At 33.9% G+C, this 18375-nt stretch overlaps 1 protein-coding gene and 1 long non-coding RNA gene across 2 annotated transcripts; one reads left to right on the top strand and one right to left on the bottom strand.

Annotated features, from left to right (window-relative positions):
* Window positions 1-7438: 7438 nt before the first annotated feature.
* On the bottom strand, window positions 7439-8668 carry LOC109852728. Its single transcript, XR_002250029.1, has 3 exons — window positions 8552-8668; window positions 8086-8158; window positions 7439-7998 (listed from the first exon to the last, which is right to left on the bottom strand). It is a non-coding gene; the product is annotated as an uncharacterized LOC109852728 (long non-coding RNA).
* A 7536-nt stretch (window positions 8669-16204) lies between these two features.
* LOC109852735 (gastrula zinc finger protein XlCGF44.2-like) lies at window positions 16205-18119 on the top strand. Its single transcript, XM_020424170.1, has 5 exons — window positions 16205-16517; window positions 16660-16827; window positions 16912-17024; window positions 17365-17443; window positions 17534-18119. Exons 1-5 carry the CDS (start codon window positions 16449-16451, stop codon window positions 17777-17779), a joined length of 675 nt encoding a protein of 224 aa, XP_020279759.1. The 5' UTR covers window positions 16205-16448; the 3' UTR covers window positions 17780-18119.
* Window positions 18120-18375: the final 256 nt, after the last annotated feature.

Below are 18375 nucleotides of genomic sequence, written 5' to 3' on the forward strand. Positions count from 1 at the left end.
AATATTCTCAGATCGACGAAAAACACGATCTTGAATTTTCTCTCGAAGTTCCGAGTGCGTGAAAGCGATCTCCGCGAGCGAATGCCGATCAACTGGCTCCGATCGCGCTGAAGATTGAATGGTCAATAAATTTCTGCTATCTTTACGAGCTCGCGTGAATCGGTTGATATCGCTCACCCATCTTCTCCATTCTCGTCCACGAGATCGTAGAGATCAGATAACGTTACTTCGTCTGTCTCGTTACGAGAACAAACAATTCCGTGAAAATAGAAAAACCCAAGAAGTCGTGAAGTCATATTAAAAATCGAATAGTATTTAACGTGTAAAAATCATTAACTTCAGTTTTATTTACTGTATCAATGATATTTCTCGAATGTCACTCAAATTAAAAAGAGATTATCTTCGAAAGTGTTTGTACGTTTATTGCGCATTTGGCAGATCACTTATTTGTTCCACTTGATGCGATCGATTCAGAAGGAAGTAAGCATCTTTGCGCATTGAAGCAACGTCACTTATTCGCGCGACGCACGCCCGCAATATTCCGCGACGTGTCCGGTATAACTTAAGCGATGATGACCGCACGGCAAAAAAGGAGGATCGAAGATCGCCTCGGCCAGATAATGCTTTCACCGTGCCAATTTCCGCGAGACATCAATGGCACCGCGGATCGCATGTTTCGCATTTTATGGACGGGCGCGCGTGCTGCCGGAGTTCGGGAAAGGGGCAGAAGCAGGAATACGAATGACTGCGGGTTACTCGATCGGGTAAGGATCTAAGCGGCGGTCACGGCGGCAGACTGTGAGAACTGGCGCTATATAGCGTTCAACTGCTAACGTATGTGTACGCGCGATACGCGGATAAGCTCGGAATGACTTCATTCGAGCGTGACAGGCGGCGCGAGATCGATTACGCGAGATCGAAAGTCAAAAAACGGGATCGGTCGTGGGATCTCGCACGTTTCGAATCTTTCACGATCATTAAAGCCCACGTGTTTATATATATATATATATATATATATATATATATATATATATTTACGCGATTTGTTTTATTTTCCAAGATAGGAAAATATACTTTCCCGTTAACGATTTCAGATAAGCTTCGTTTTCAACGTATGGTAATAATCGATCGCTTTTTGTTTTAACATGTATACACCGAGCTGATGTAATTCGGAACACGATGAGAAACGCACAACGATGACGCTCGGTATGCTTTCTCTCTGATCTTTCGCGGCTGTACAACGAATGCCGCGAGTATCCGAGAGTGTCCTTTGATTAATGTAACGCGGTAGACCGTGCCGTGTGTGTGTGTGTGTGTGTGTGTTCATTATTTAGCTCCCTGTGCGGCGCGTGGGACGCTCACGAGGAACGATCTCGTAATCAATTTTAATGATCGTTTTAAATAACTCAAACGCTCAAACACACAGTCCGATTGTCAGTCGACAATTCTAAACTGCTCTTGTCTCTTCTACAGCCTGAGCAAAAGTTGATCATTAAATTGTTTTAATTGTCCTAATTTGTCTAACTAAATTAATTAATTCTACATAAGGTTTTTGGAATTAGTTTTATATATTACACTCTTATATATAATTCAGAATATATAGAAAAATGCACATATATTATACAAAAATGCATATATATTATACAATTCCAAATTTTCAATAAAACGTCATCTCGTTTCAGAGAAGATATATGGAAACTTTCTCATATGTGTGTGTGTGTGTGCGTGTCATGTATAATTACTTATTATATATATGTTTGCGATGCAAAGACAGAGAGAGCGAGAGGAAGAGGATTTCGCGCCTCTCTCAATTTTAGTTTCATTTTTGTCTTTTTGTGTTTGCCCTTCGTGTTTACGTGTTCCCTGAATTCTTAATTCGTCGTCATGTAAGTACGCTGAGAATGAGAGGACGAAAAAATCATTCCGCGGTATGATTAATGCTACAATTTCGCGAGCCGCTTTACGCAATTCGATTAAGAGCGGTTAATTACCAGCCGCTTTCATAATTTGTTTTTACGTCCATTAACGTTGCACGTGCTTTCACGCGTGTCTTCGCCATATTTCGTCGCGTGTATCGGTTTCGAATGTCGCGCACAGTCTCACCACCTAAACAACATCACGTCGCTAACCCATAATAATATCGATATTATCACCGCTGTCATTATCTCGCGCCGTATACGTCCCGTTAGATTCGAATCTCCTCTCGAGCGCGCGAGGCCACCCTTCTTCCCTCGTTCGCGGTGAAATACGCGCGAGTATAATCGCGCTCCTCCGGCACGTCGCGTCGTCGGTTGCGGTCCAAAGCGCGGCGGCTAAACTCGACACGGCTCAGCGCCGCGTCGTGCAATCGCATTATAGATTAATAATTATTCCGCGTAATCGTGGTTTCCCACAATTACGCTGTAATTGACGAGAACAGCCATCTAACCGATATCGTGTTGGTATCAAGTAGCCCGAAAGAATCTTTTATTTGTTTGTAAGTAGAGAATCTGGCGCGAGAACGAGACAAACGCACAATCGATATCAGTACTTGGAAAACAGTGAAGAAGGACGAATTGTGATTAACAATTAATTACTTAACAATTTATTAATAGTTAATTATTCAAGATTAAATCACAATTTGTTATTTAGCAGAATATTACCGATAAATCAAGCAGTTAAGGCACTCTCCTCTTTAATATAATGCTTTACTTTATTCACACGTTTGAATACATTATGATAATATATTATTGTAGAATATGTTATACGTTACATATAGTCATAATAAGTATATACACAATTCATGTAGAAAACGAGTAAAATGTAATAGTTTGTATAACGAAAAAAAATAATTCGTTGTGCAAAAATACATTTAACTCATAAAGAATGACATTTTTATTATGGAAGATTTACTTAATCGAGAAAATTGAATTTAAACCGTGAAAATTAGCTATACATTTTTGGTTACACTTACTTTATGTAACATACACTAATATCATTTGAATGTAGATATTACATAGTAGTACGTCAGGTTTTAAACAAAAAGTTAAACACTATTAAAACAATGGTATTAAAACATTTGTTAAAACTTTTATAATGTACACATATATAAATATACACAAATATAGAACACGAATGATATATACATATACTATATAGGATTCAAATATACGTATATATTTATAAATACTATTAGTAGTTAAATATTTGTATATAAGATACATATAGGATACATATATACATATATATTTATAAATACTATTAGTATTTAAGCATTTGTATGTTTATGCTATATATATACTTTTCTAAAAATCATGATTTATATAAAAACTTTTATACTACATTTTTAATTTTGCAGAAAGAATTGTCTTTTTCTGTTTGAAAGTTATACTGTTTTCCGATCGTGCCATCTATAATTACCGCTTCTAGCATGAATGTATAAATATTACAAATAATACATTTTACTAGTAATGTTTACTTTCATTTTATCCACGTTCTAAATCGTCAAAAGACTTACTATGTACAGTAAGAAGATCTATAAGTTTTAGTACATGCCATCTTAAGGTACAATTACAGTTAAAATCTGATGTGTTTGTACATATGTATAAGCATGCATATCCGATGATTGTATCTACGATAATTCGAATTGATTTGCATGAAAGTGTTGAATATGGTTTTGCAACATCTCTTGAGATGTGTAATAAATGTATATATTAAAACATTTTTCACATAGTAAGATTGTGGGATGATCATTTTTCGCATGCTCTTTAAGTTCGATCAATGTAGGGACTCTTCTCATACAAGACCTCAATGGACATCTTGCGTATTTTACTCATAAAGTGAAAATGAATATGGGTTATTTGTTCATTAAAGGTGGTAAATATTTTACCGCATACCTTAAAAAAATGTATTATAGTATTATTTGTAGTTTGTGTGTAATGTTGCACTACTTCTATAAAATACTAGTTTTAAGAAACTTACAAAGTAGTAAAAACTACTAGGATTAAAATGTTCAATTAAATGATGATTAAGTAACTCCCCTATGCTGTTCATTGGCCTTAGAAACATACATTACAGAAATAAGAATAAATAGAAGAAGCCTACTTCTGCAAGAGTAGTAAAACTCAAAGAATATAGAGAATAAAATATCATATAAAACGCGAAGAAGATACTTTAAGATGAAAATAATAATTATCTCTACGTTATCGTTCGTTTTGTGTTTTTTTCCTTTTATGCGATGTAATGTACAGTTCATGTAGCTTTATTAATCAGTAAGAACCCAATCCAAACTGTTTTTTGTAATAATTTAAAAAAACAATGTATTTAGATACAGAGATTACGTTTCAAAAATAATACCAAATTTCTATATTTGAACGTTCAAGATGATCACTATATCTTTTTCTCTTCATCATATTTACGTTTTACTGTTTGATATTATTTTCTCAATTTATTCTTACCACCACGGTGTACATATACGACATGTATAAAACGGTCGAAAATCATCGGAATTTGATACATAATAATATGATACATGATAGTCGTATATGTGTTTAAAAAAAAACGTCCATGTTAGAATACGTGGTGTCACATATCTTGAAAATAAAACAATATAAAGTTGACATTCTATTAAACTATGATGAGCAGCTTTATAAATATCTTCAAAAAACTTACGTAGCAAAAATAGTAGCATATAGCATGTGCGTCTAGCATATGGTCCATATATTCCTGCTTGTTGAACATAAATTTGACGTTACAGAGAGTACACCGAAATGTAAATTTCAAATGATTTGTAAAATTATGAAGTCCCCATTCTATCACACTATAAAAAATGCTATCACACTTCTAGAAAAAAAAGAAAGAAAAATATATATATATATGTATCTATACATGAAGCGTCTATTTCAATGCAACCACAAACATACACACGCGCGTGCGTGGTATCCGCGAATATATGTCATTATACAAATAAATAAACATGTATATATGCATGCAGCGATGGTTAAAATCGATTAAATCTCATATTTATTTAAATAAATATGTTAAGTCTTACTCGGCATCTAAAACTTTTGGATCTAATATCATACTGCACCAACGATGCCACATCACTTGAGGGTTTTATAGTACGTACACTTTTTAAAAAGTGCACCAACGATGCCACATCACTTGAGGGTTTTATAGTACGCACACTTTTTAAAAAATCTGTTAAAATTGTATACATATTGTATCTGTGAGTAAACAAAATTTAACAATTTTCCTTTTTCTATAAGTCTTGCGTGTCTTGTAGTTTCGTTGTTCTTGTGGTTTTTAATCTTCAAAAATGATTGGTATAAATCTTTGGTAGAAATCATTGATGTAAGCCGTAGAAAGTCAAATAGCAACTGAGAATTTCATATTGTACACTGCTTTGAAAACAAAAACGAAAATAAGATGTGTTTGTGCGACTATGTTTATGTGACTGTCATGAGTGTTGTGTAAACAATGATACTGATTTAATTTGAAATATTCTATAAAAAATGTTACTGCTCATAGTTTCAGTCTTGTAAACTTTGTCCAATATCAAATCTTAATTTTTATATTTGTATGTGTCCGTATATTTGTATGTGTTTCCGTTTTTGAAGGTAACTGTTTTTATGTGTGTTTGTGAGTTCGGTATTTGTAAATAGCGGTTTCATGGCCATCACAATGTAGAAAAGTGAACGGACAATTTGAATCAAAGGTGTCTTTGCGCATGTCTAATGAGAGATCTTACTGCAAAAACTCGCTGGTGTAGTGCGCATCCTTTCTACCGCTTCAGAGTCAAACCTGTGAATATTTGCGTAAAATCACTACCAGTTATTTTCACTACAGCAATCGGCAATTTCGAGTGACGCGATCGGCTGCGGCAAGTTTTACGTGCGGTAATCGCGCTTATAGAGATTTGTCTCGTAGTATAGAAACATATACATTTTTTTCCTGGTGGATGTTTTATCTTTCAACTTTGCGTGAGAACGGCGCTTTTAAATTATGAAACTCTTACAACGCGCGCGTTACGAATCTTTGAGCAAACGAAACGTATGACAAATAGCTGCTCAACAATAACGAAAATGTCAAGATATTGAGAAGAGTTACCAACAAAAAAGACTGGGTTTGTTTATTGTAAAATAAAAACTAAATGCAAACGCATTGCGGGAGCGTGCATATATGTATAAACACGTATTTTCAAACACTCGCGAGAGCGCAATGCCTGTGTTTTATATCAACGATGATGTACGATCATAACGCGCCCTTTTCTCTTGCAATAAGATCAATCGCAGAACTGAGTTTTGGTATCGGCATGTGTGAAATCAATATTAATCTCAGAAGAAAGCTTATAACAAATTTCTGCGACAAATTCATTACGCGTGTTAATGTGACATTGATCAGAGTAATCAATAGTATCTCAAACATGGGAGTTTCAGAGATTGTTTAAAATTCTTTTTAATTTTCTATAATTTGCTAAAACTGCTACTTATAAATAACAATACAATGCGCGTTTTCTATACAATACGTGTTTGTTCGCAAAAAGTAAGTTTATAAACTGTTACAAAAACGTCTCTATTTCCACTGCAAATAAAAAAGTCGATTTTAAAATCCGACAAACTTACAATTGATTCTTTATTCTATAATTGCCGCAAACATTTGCTTTGATTTGTCTTCTGTAATTGTCCCGTAGTTCCGAACAAATAAAATATTTATAGCATTAATCAGAAATTAAGACTTATCTGCTATTCCGTTAATTGATGTTTTCTGAATTAAAACTTCTTCTCTGTGTGTGTCTTTCTCCCTTTCTTTTTTATTAAACAGAACATTGATGTTGAATCAAGTATCTTAAGCACTTCTTTTTACTATAATGCTTTATTCACACTTTTGCATACATTATGATAATATATTATTGTAGAATATGTTATACGTTACATATAGTCATAATAAGTATCTACAATTCATGTGGAAAACGAGTACACTGTAGAAGTATGTACAACAAAGAAAAAAATAATTCTTTGATTTAAAATAATTTCAAAACATTTAAAATAAAATTTTCAAATGTAAAATTTACTTAATCAAGAAAAGCGACTCTAAACCGTCGAAAGTTGCTTTACCTGTATTGTTACAATTATTTTATGTGACATACAATATTATTTCAATTTAGATATTACATAATAATGTTACTTGAAAAAATATATAAAGACTACATGCTATTAAAACAAAAATATTAAAAAACAAAGGAAACCTTTACTATTGTGCATATATATTGAAAACTATATTATGTATGTACACTCATAATTATATATGTTACATATAAACAAATACTTTTTAAATATTTGTATGTATATATGTAAATACATATACATACAAATATAACTATATATATACATATATATACAATACATATATATATTGTGGGTATATATATATATTGAATCTATATGTGTATAGTTTTATAAAAACTATAAGTTACATACAACACTTTATTTTATATGTTTAATTTTGCAGAAAAGATTATTTTTCTCCACCATTTATATCTACCGATTCCAACACAAATGTATACTTATCAAAGATACTGTACATTAATAATGTCACTTTCTCCACTTTTATCTTATTTACATATCAAATATCGTAAAACACACTTATTATGTACAGAAAGATCTATAAATTGTATTACGTGATATCTTAAGTCATATTGGCAATTAAAATCTGATCCGTTTGTACATATAGATAAGCATGCATATATATAGTTGACTGTATTTACGATAATTCTAATTGATTAGCATGTACTACTCGAATATGGTCTTGAAGTAATTCCTGTGTTTCATACCATGCGCGAATCGTAAAACATCTATCACATACTAATATTGTGGGATGATTCGCTCTTACATGCTCCCTGAGATCGATCAATGTAAGACATGGTTCGTTACAAGTTTCTCGTCGACATATGCGCCATTTACTGATAAAATGGTTATTCAAATGATTCCTTAGGTGACTTTTTACGATTTTACCGCATATCTTAAAAAGAATGTACCATTTGTAATGTATTATTTGTGAGTGTAATGTTGAACTAGTTCTATAAAATTCTATTGCTAAGAAACTTACGTAGCAAAACTTAGTGCGCTTAAAATGTCTGGCTCTGTGATGATCAAGTAACGACTCGATGTTCATCATAGCTCTTAGACACATACATTATAAAAATAAGNAGATATAGAGAAAGCCTACTGTTGCAAAAGTAATAAAAAATGTGGAACATAAATTATGAAACGCGAATAAGATACTCTAAAATGAAAACAATGATTATCTCTACGTTAGTAATTGTTTCGTGCAATATATTGTTTTNCTTTTTTCCAATATGGTGTACATTTTAGTAAGCTTTACAACTTATAGAAGAACTTAATTCAAACTTTATTTGGCTATTGTCAAAACGATGCTTAGGTTAGAAACTACGGTTAAAAGAACTATACTACAATTTGACTACATCTGATCATTCCANATAAACGNGAATTCACTTTNTCTTCATCACATTAACATTTTNCTTTTNGATANTATTTTCTTAATTTATTCTTACCGCCATGGTGTACATTTATTACATGCATAAAAGTATCGACCACCGTTACAATCCGGGAAATATGATACATGATAGTCGCGCATGTGTAGCAAGAANANATCNTGGTTATAGAACAATNTTTCACATATCTTNAAAATANAACAATGTGAAAATGACATTCTATAAAAATGTGATGCGCAGTTTTATAAATATCTTTANCAAACTTACGTAACAACAAAAAGAGTTAANANCATGTGCGCTTAGCATATGACACACCAAGTCCTTTNTGTCGTACANATATCTAAAGTCACAATGAGTACACATATATTTAGGTTGCATATGATTTGTAAAATTATGCAATGCCCAGTCTATCACACGAGTAAAAATGCTATCACACTTCTAGAGAAAAAAGAAAAAAAAAATTATATACATATATGTATGTGTAAGTGTACACATGAAGCAGACATATCATAGCAAACACACATGCGCGGGGGTATATGTGTTATCAGAAAAAGTAATAAATATATATATAAAAATTCATGCAGTGATTATCACAATAAAATCGATTAAATCTTATGTGTATAAAAGTAAATGTGTTCAAAGTACGTCTTACTCGGCATCTATAACGAGTTGGGTTAGTATCATACTGCACCAACGATGCCACATCACTTGAAGGTNCAATATAGTGCACGTTTTGTAAATATGTTACGGCACTTGTATCCATATTAAATCGGTGGGTGAACAGAATTTGACAATTTCACTTTTCTTATAAGTTTTGTGTGTCTTTGTTCTTTCGCTTCTCTTTAATCTTCAACAACGGTTTGTATGAACTCTTTGGTAGAAAGCAATGATATATAGCCGTGGAAAGTCAAATAGGAACTGAGACTTTCGTATTGTATGCTGCTTTGAAAATGAAAACGAAAACAAGACTTGTTTTTGCGACTGTGTTTATGAGATTGTCATGAGTGTCGTGTAAACGATGATGCTGATGTATTTTGAAATATCTTAACTGAAATGTTAGTACTCATTATTTCAGTTCTTGTAAAATTTATTCAAAACGTAATTTTTATGTTTTGTGTTTTTTCACATTTATAGCTAGCTCTGTTTTGTGTGTTTGCAAATTTATTATCCACAACTAGCGGTTTCTTGACCATCAGAATGTAGAAAAGTGGACGAACAATTTGAAACAGAGGATGTGTTTGCGCATGCTTAATGAGAGTATGTGATGCAAGAACTCGCTGCTGTTGTGCGCATTCCTTCTACCGCTTCAGAGTCAAAACTGTGAACACTGGCGTAAAATCCCCACCAGGTTTTCTCACTACAGCGAGCGGCAGTCTTGATTGACGCGATTTCGGACGCGACAATTTCCACGTGCGGTAATTGCGCTTACAGAAATTTGATTTGTAATATAGTAACGTATACTGATTTTTCTGGTAAATTTTTTATGTTTCAACTTTGACTGAGAACAGCGCTTTTCCATTGTGAAACTTATGACGCACGCGTTTATGAATCTTTGCGCAGACAAAATGTGTGAAGAAATAGCTGCGTAACAATAACAAAAATTCTGTTGGAGAAATTCTAAACTTATACATACATACATATATACACAGAAACATATATATATATGTTTGATTAATTATTTAAAAGATCTATATATATATATGTATATATATAAACCAAGTTTATATGTGATATACTTCCAAGTGTTTTAATAAAATGTAAATTTTATATCATCTTTTTTTTTTAAGATCGCCTTGGTAAGCAAAAGATGCTTTTTAAGTTTGCAATGGGTTTTTGCAAAGTGATATAGCATCTGAATATACGTTACTTAATTAAGAAACGAATCGTCGCAATAAAACTCGCGGTTATAAAGTAATATTTGTCTCGTAGTATAGAAGCATATACACTCTTTTCCTGGTGGATGTTTTATCTTTCAACTTTGCGTGAGAACGGCGCTTTTAAATTATGAATCTTACAACGCGCGCGTTACGAATCTTTGTGCAAACAAAACGTATGACAAATAGCTGCTCAACAATAACGAAAATGTCAAGATATTGAGAAGAGTTACCAAAGAAAATGACTGGATTTGTTTATTGTAAAATAAAAACTAAATGCAAACGCATTGCGGGAGCGTGCATATATGTATAAACACGTATTTTCAAGCACTCGCGAGAGCGCAATGCCTGTGTTTTATATCAACGATGATGTACGATCATAACGCGCCTTTGTACTCCTCTTGCAATAAGATCAATCGCAGAACTGAATGTTATTTGGTATCAGCTACACTTATTTGAATAATGTGTGCAATCAATATTCATCTCAGAAGGATTCTTGCAACATGTTTAAAATCTAGTACGCGTGTTAATGTGACATTGATCAGAGTAATCAATACTTAATCTTAACATGTTAGTTTTCAGATAATGTCGAAAATTCTTTTTACATTTGTGTAATATGTTCGACTGATACTTAAAAATAAAGATAGAATGAATGTTTTATAAACTGTAGTTGGTTGTTCGCAAAAACAAAGTATATAAACTGTTACAATAACGTAACAGTTATTGTAAAAAAATACTCTATCTCCACTACTGCAAATAAGAAAGTCGATATTAAAATCCGACAAACTTACAATTGATTTTCTTGTTTTTAATTGCCACAAAAAAGTGCTTTGATTCTTCTTCTGTAATTGTCCCGTATTTTTTATTTCAAACAGACATATTAATTATAGTTTTAATCAAAAATTGAGACGTATTTGCTATATACTCTAATAATTGATGTTTGTTATTGCGATAATAGCGTACAGTGAAAAATACGCAAAAAATCTATTTCGGACTTTGACCAATGCTCTGCGCATTGACTAGTTAATCCTAAGAATGTGCTTCGGGCTTTGACCATAACATATACATGTATACACAATCTATCTCTCTCTCTCTCTCTTTCTTTCTTTCTTTCTCTCTCTCACTCTCTTTCTCTCATATATATATATTAATAATTAATGAATTGTTTATAAAATCTATATAAAAACCATCATCTTTAAATTCATCATCATAAATAAGACGCACCCATAGAACGATCTCCAATTTCGAGATAATCATAATTACGCACGAGCATGTAATCATATACATACGTGACCGTGATCAGGTTTTGTTTAACAATGGTATAATAAGAGCAACTACAGAAATACGTCATGCAAATAAAAATTTATAAATGTATTCGATTCTTTTGACGATCAAACCGCGCAAGTCGAGTATATAGTATTGATTCGCAAAATCTTCAGGTGCGGCTTGGCGCGCCGCGCCGCGCCCGCACCGGTAGCACAAGACGATCGATCGTCGAAGGAACCGTCGTGTATAGAGAAGAAATCTCTCGGGTCACGAGCATCACGAATCGTCGGCGGTAGCGATCGTAGTCCGTCGACCAAGCTGAATCATGCCTCTTCCACGATATATACGGGAGTCAATTGGACGGTTACGCCGTCCTCGAACGAAGGGAGCAGCTACAAGCGGAGGCGCCTTCATCTTTACGACGAAGCGTTCTCATAATTCCCGTCATTCTATCTTGCTGTCCTGCTTGCTCTCGTTCTTCCTCAGAGTAGTTTCTCTCTTATTCTCTCTTTCTCTATCTTTTTCCCTCTCTCCCTTTCTTTCCCTCTTCTCTCTCTATTTATCTCTTTTTCCCTGATCTCTCACGAAAGTGCGAGATCTTCGAGCAGATCGTCACTCTCTCCCTCTCTTTCTCTTCCTTCGTTTTGTATGCGAAGTGAATCGAACGATTTACATCGTCGAGACACTGGCTGGCGAGAAAAGCGCGCGTTATGTTTACGGTCGACGAAAAAAAATTGTGCGCTGGCGACTGTACGTACGTGATATACCTAACGAAGGCGACGTAGCGTAAGAGCGGGATCGCGTTGGCGTATCACCGTCGCAAAGTTACCTCACGAGCGTTGAGCTTTCGCAACTAGATGGCGACTAGATTATTGTTATGTCTACGTAATTTGACATAAATTTAATCTTTGTTTTCGTAATGCGAAAATAAGAATCTCAATTGCAAACGTAACTCATCTGTGCAGGATTTCTGTGCGATGTTTAACGGATATATCGAATTTATGAGAAGGATATTAGACACTTTATCATTGATAACGTATATAATATGCCTACTATGTTTTTTTATTAAATGTATAAATATTAAAAAATGCATTATGTCTCTTTCTAATTTATATCTTCTTATCCGGCATCCCACGTTTACATCACACGAAAAAGATCGCGTTCGTGAATTACAAAAATTATCGACATTGAACAATCTCTTTCAGAGTATATAATCTAACGTAAGGAAACTTGCGGTTGGAGAGAGTCACGCGGGCTCGGTGTGGCTCATCAACGCTAAGGCTAGGGCTAAGGTCGTTGCGCGCCGTGCGAAAGCAAGTGCTGATCGCTCTAATTACAGCGAGACCGATCGCTGCATGATCAGTTGAAGTTTTCGCGAGATAGGCGTCTGCGGCATGTACACGCGGTCGCAAAAAGCATTACGTTGATCGTCCTTAAAGGCCGTTTACATAAGTCGTAGGTCGCAGAACGCAGGTCGCAGACGCAGAAAATCGATCAATTACATTAGCCAAATCAGCTAATGTGATTGATCGATTTTCTGCGTTTGAAATCTTCGTTCTACGAGTTTGCGATTTGTGTAAACGACCTCATACATGCCATGCCTGAGCGTCACGTCGATCTGATTGCCGCGTTGTTGGTTAACTTGCCTATCGCTGCCGTGTAACGCGGCCGCGGCGAGGGTGAGGTTGCGCTCACGCGAAATAGCTTTCGCACGGTGACCGGAGCAACGATCGCATGTAAAATCTGCCCGCGCGTTTTGCGTTCGAAGATATGATTTTAGCCGTTTAATTGGCCACGCGTGTTGCTGACGGAATCGGCAGATAATATCGCGATTTCGATGAGAACAATTTTGCCTGATTGTCGAACACTGGAGAATTCTAAACGCGTGCATCAAGGACTTGCAGCTTCTGTAGCACATATATTACATTCGATTGCCCTTGATCGAGAAGCACAAGCAGTGTTTTGTGTCAAATTCACGCGCAGAAAAATCGCGAGGTTTATCATGTATAACGTTAATTATGTTAATGTATTTGCTAATAATTCTCTTTTAAGTAATTATTATGATTTTGCGACAATATGTTGTTTACATTTGTGTTGACTTATATTTCGTGTCTATTATTTAAAAAAAAAAACCAAAAATAACAACAGATTTTATATAAAAACCACAACTCTATTAGCCTAACGGATTATTTTAGGATACAATGACGATATTAAAAATTCTAGATATAAAAACTTATTGAATTCTTTATTTTTGCAATTTCTTCACCTCTGATAAGTTCTCGATAACTTTATCTAAAAGATAAAGTATATCTTTTTGTATATCTTTATCCAGAGGATAGCTATCGGAAGGTATGAAGAAATCGGGTCTATATCGAATAAAGCGATTTATATGATAAAGCGATCAGATCACCGAGTTCCTAGCGCGAATTTGGCTTTTTGCATTAGGTTGTATCTGTTATTGAATATCGGCGCAACAAAAATATAAGAAAGAAAACGAAAGAACGATGAAATCAGGAGAGAAAAAAAGGAAAGAAAAAAGAACAGAACGGCAGAGAGAGAAAAGAAAGAGAAGTAATTTGGTTCGAGTCACAGCGAGGGCGGTGGGTCCAGCACTGACGTCTCATTTAACTCTCGCGGGCAGGCTATTTTATTTAATCCGTGATTTATATATGAATGCGAAGCAACCGCAAAGCATTCCCTACGAGAACAGCGGTTCTTCGGGTCGCGCTGCGGGTACGTAAACGTACGAACAGAGAAGAAGATGCCTCGAAGATAAGTTCTCTGGACCGGGACTGAAAAGGCAGGGAAGGATCGACCGAGATGCATAACTTAACTCTCCTTCGCGGTCGTCAGTACACGGGGAGAATTTAATCTCCACTTCGGCGCTGTCCTGCGACTCTCACAAAGCGGATAAAATAAATAAATAGGACGCCTTCGAAATATGTGTCCCCGTCTAGTTGAAATATATGTAGAGCGGCTTGTCGTCTCCTCTCCAGAAATTTTCGAAGTGACTATATACGGTTTCTTTCTCGCGCTTTTGTTGCTGCCTTCACACACGACTATCTTCTCTCCTTTTTATACGGAGATTAAGAACGTTCTTAACTTGCGCGCGATTCAAAATCTCCGAAGATCTCTGTGATTGTATGTACACTGTATATAAAAAAGAATAGAATCTGATATTGTGAACAATGAAGTGTTTTGAAATGCTTTTTTTACTATGCAATATTCATTACAATAACATGTAATTTTTTTTGTTTACGCATGCGCATATCGATCACATGACGACGTGATCACACATGGCACATGAGTTAATGATTTGGACATGTATAAAGAAAACGTGCAATATTGCGGCAATGAACATTGTATAGTGTAAAAAGACATTCATCCAGACGAAGTAAATTAAAATGTTAACGACAATATAAAAATGATATATATGCAACTTTTGCATGAACTGTACAGAAAAAGCTTTGCAACACGCCGCGAAAGCATCAAATATTAGAATAAATTCGTATTAAGATTATATTTAACATAGAAATTTTTGAATCAAAGTAGAAATAAAACATTCTGGATAAATAAAAGATAAGAATAAGGCAAAAACAAGAGTAAACAAATATGAAAATGTCAAAATGGTTATAAATACAATATTTATTTACACACTTTATTTCTTTTACACTCTACTGTTCCTTAAAAAACGTTTTTTTGTACAAATATGCCTTATAAAATCATCATGCTCTTTCAGAGAAAGAAGTTTACCTATATATTTTAATTTTACTTTTAAATATTTTAATATGATTAATTTTAATAACTCATACTTGTGATTTTCTAAATCTAATTATAAAATTTTCTATATCTAATTATAAAATGTTCGTTAAAAGTTTTAAAAATCGTATGTAATTTTAAATTTTTAAAACCATCACTTGCTATTTGTTTATTTATAGTTTTAGATGTTAATTTATTTTCAAATTATTATTTACCCATAAAATGACACATTAATATGATTTTTATCATGTTTTTTCTTATATCTGGTTTATTTACACAACCTTCTACACAACAATATATTATTATTTTACTACTTTTGCGCGACATATCTTGAAGTCCGACGTGAAGTTACAACAAATTCTTTTGGATGCACTAGTGCGCATTGAGTGCGCTTTCTTTTAATGTGTGGTAGAGAGAATATTTCAGTCTTAGTATTTTATTACACACTGAAAGAGGACGCACATCTTCAGTGATCAGTGCATTCAACCGAATTCGTCGTTAGCTACTGGCAGTCCATATTTCTATAGTCAAAGATCGGAACGCAACGATAGTCAAAAATTAAAGCCCGATTTCTTCATACCTTCCGATAGCTATCCTGTGGATAAAGATATACAAAAAGATATACTTTATCTTTTAGTTAAAGTTATCGAGAACTTATCAGAGGTGAACAAATTAGACATAACACACATAAGTTCCCTTTCTACTGCGTTCCTTATTTCACAACGCAACAAACTGCTTAACTGGTGTCGCTAGTTCCGCTAGGTTCCGCTAGGCTAAGTTAGATTATGTGACTGTGTTGTATATGACTTTCACCTCATAAGAGTTATATATAAGCACAGTCACATAAACACGTCTTACGTATTATTTTGTTGGCACAACAAGGTCAAGTACGAGTTCTCAGTTGCTATTTGACTTTCTACGAGTATATATCATTGTCTTTTACTGAAGATTTCATATCAAGCGTTTTCGAAGATTTTAAAACAAGTGTAACAACAAAGAAACTGCAAGACGCACAAAGGAAAATCGTTGCATTTTTTGTAATCGATACATATCTCAACATGAAGTTCTCAAGTGATGCGGCATACTTGGTGGAGTATGATTATGGCACCCGATTTTTGAGATGCCGAGTAAGTCGTACTTTAAACACATATCTATATAAATATGAGATATAACCGATTTTAAAGTAACCGTCGCTGCATATATATGCTTCGATATACGTTTGTATATTGGTATATGGTTTGTCCTGTATATAATTTTCTTTTTCTCTAGAAATGTGATCATTATTTCCCTTCTCTCTTGGATTGGGAGGATCATCATTTTCATTATCATATGAAACTTAAATATATGTGTACTCACTGTGACTACAGATATCTCAACAAGATGAGCTTAGTAGTACATATGCAAGTCAAGCATAATAAACAGTGGTTTTATTGTTTTGTAAGATTTTTAAACATATTTATACAACTAATTATTAACAGTTTACAGAATTCCAGTAACTTTATACTGTTTTATTTTTTTAAGATGTGTGAAATTATGTTCTTTTACCCTAATGCTATAATAGCACATATACAAAACGTACATTCAACAGCTACAAATCCTTTTGAGTATGAATGTAATCGATGTATACCACCGAGGTAAGAATAAATAGAAAAAACCTAACCTATTATCTTGAAGTATAAAATCAATAAGATGAGAATAAAGAGAATTCGCGGCCATCTTTAATATTCTTAGACTTAGCTTGGATTTAGTATAATTTTTCGACATGAGATGTAACTGATGAATTGTTTTGAAATTATGCAAAGAAAAACAGTTTGAATTAAGTTAATGGCTAATAGCTACGTAAGATGTACATCAAATCGCGAAAAAGCAAAGACAAATATTGCTTGAAACGATTCCGTGAAAAGTTTTCCCTCTTGCAGCAATGGACTTCCTCTATATAGTCTTATCTTTAGAATGTTTTTTTTTTTTTTTAAGGAAACAACCCAATTTCTATACGTTACTTCACGAACACAAATATGATCATGCTGAGCCTGGCACCTGGTTTATCTGCCGTGTAAGTTTCTTAGAAATAGAATTTTACAGAAGTAGTGCGCAACATTACACACACACACACAAAGTAATATCATATTACATTCTTTTTAAGATTTGCGGTAAGGAGTGTGACAATGCTAAACAACTAAGTATCCATAGAGCTACTCACTATGATGCACAAAAACGCATATGCACACATTGTAAGAAAAGTTTTTCCTGCTTAGTTAATCTTAAGAGGCATATAAGCGAATATCACAAAAGATTTCCATGTCCAAACTGTTTTGATGGTTACTCTGTTGAAATGAAAAAAGACTTGCAATTACATATAAAATATAACCATGAAACAAAATTACTGTAGATACACACAGTCATTGAACATGCATGCTTATACATACAAATAGATAAGATTTTAAGTGCAAATATGACTTAATGGCACATACTAAACTTTATAGATCGTACCGCATACAGTAAATTCTTTGACAATATCTAGAAAATGGATAAATGTGACATTACTAGTAAAATGTGTATTATCTTTGGTATTCTTACATGTATGCTGGAAGCCGTAAATATAGATGGTATAATCAGAAAAAAGATAATCTCCTCTTTCTACAAAACTAAACATGTACAATGTTTTTCACATAAATTATGGTTTTTTAGAAATTTATACACATATATATATACAATATACAGGGTGTCCGACAATTACTTTAAAATCTCTCGTAGGCAGGTAGAAAAAGTAAAACTGAGTCGAAAAGTCCTGAACCATTTTTTTCTATTACATACAATAAAGAAGTAATTATTGAATAAATCAAGCCAATCAGCGCCGATCTTTAGCCGAACACACGTCAGTGAACCACGCGCCTGGTGTGCGTGAGCGCTCCGCGCGGCTCATTGACGTGCGCCCGGCTAAAGGTCAGCGCTGATTGGCTTGATTTATTCAATAATTACTCCTTT

The sequence above is a fragment of the Pseudomyrmex gracilis genome, unplaced genomic scaffold, assembly GCF_002006095.1.
Source record: "Pseudomyrmex gracilis isolate BER0280 unplaced genomic scaffold, ASM200609v1 scaffold_34, whole genome shotgun sequence".
Taxonomy (NCBI): domain Eukaryota; kingdom Metazoa; phylum Arthropoda; class Insecta; order Hymenoptera; family Formicidae; genus Pseudomyrmex; species Pseudomyrmex gracilis.

What these genes read in the sequence shown, in the direction of transcription:
- LOC109852735 (XM_020424170.1), top strand. Translation starts at nt 16,449, where the DNA reads ATGAAGTTCTCAAGTGATGCGGCATACTTGGTGGAGTATGATTATGGC. An exon ending in AACAGTGGTTTTATTGTTTT is followed by an intron (nt 16,828 to 16,911) that starts GTAAGATTTTTA and finishes TATTTTTTTAAG; the next exon opens with ATGTGTGAAATTATGTTCTT. An exon ending in AATCGATGTATACCACCGAG is followed by an intron (nt 17,025 to 17,364) that starts GTAAGAATAAAT and finishes TTTTTTTTTAAG; the next exon opens with GAAACAACCCAATTTCTATA.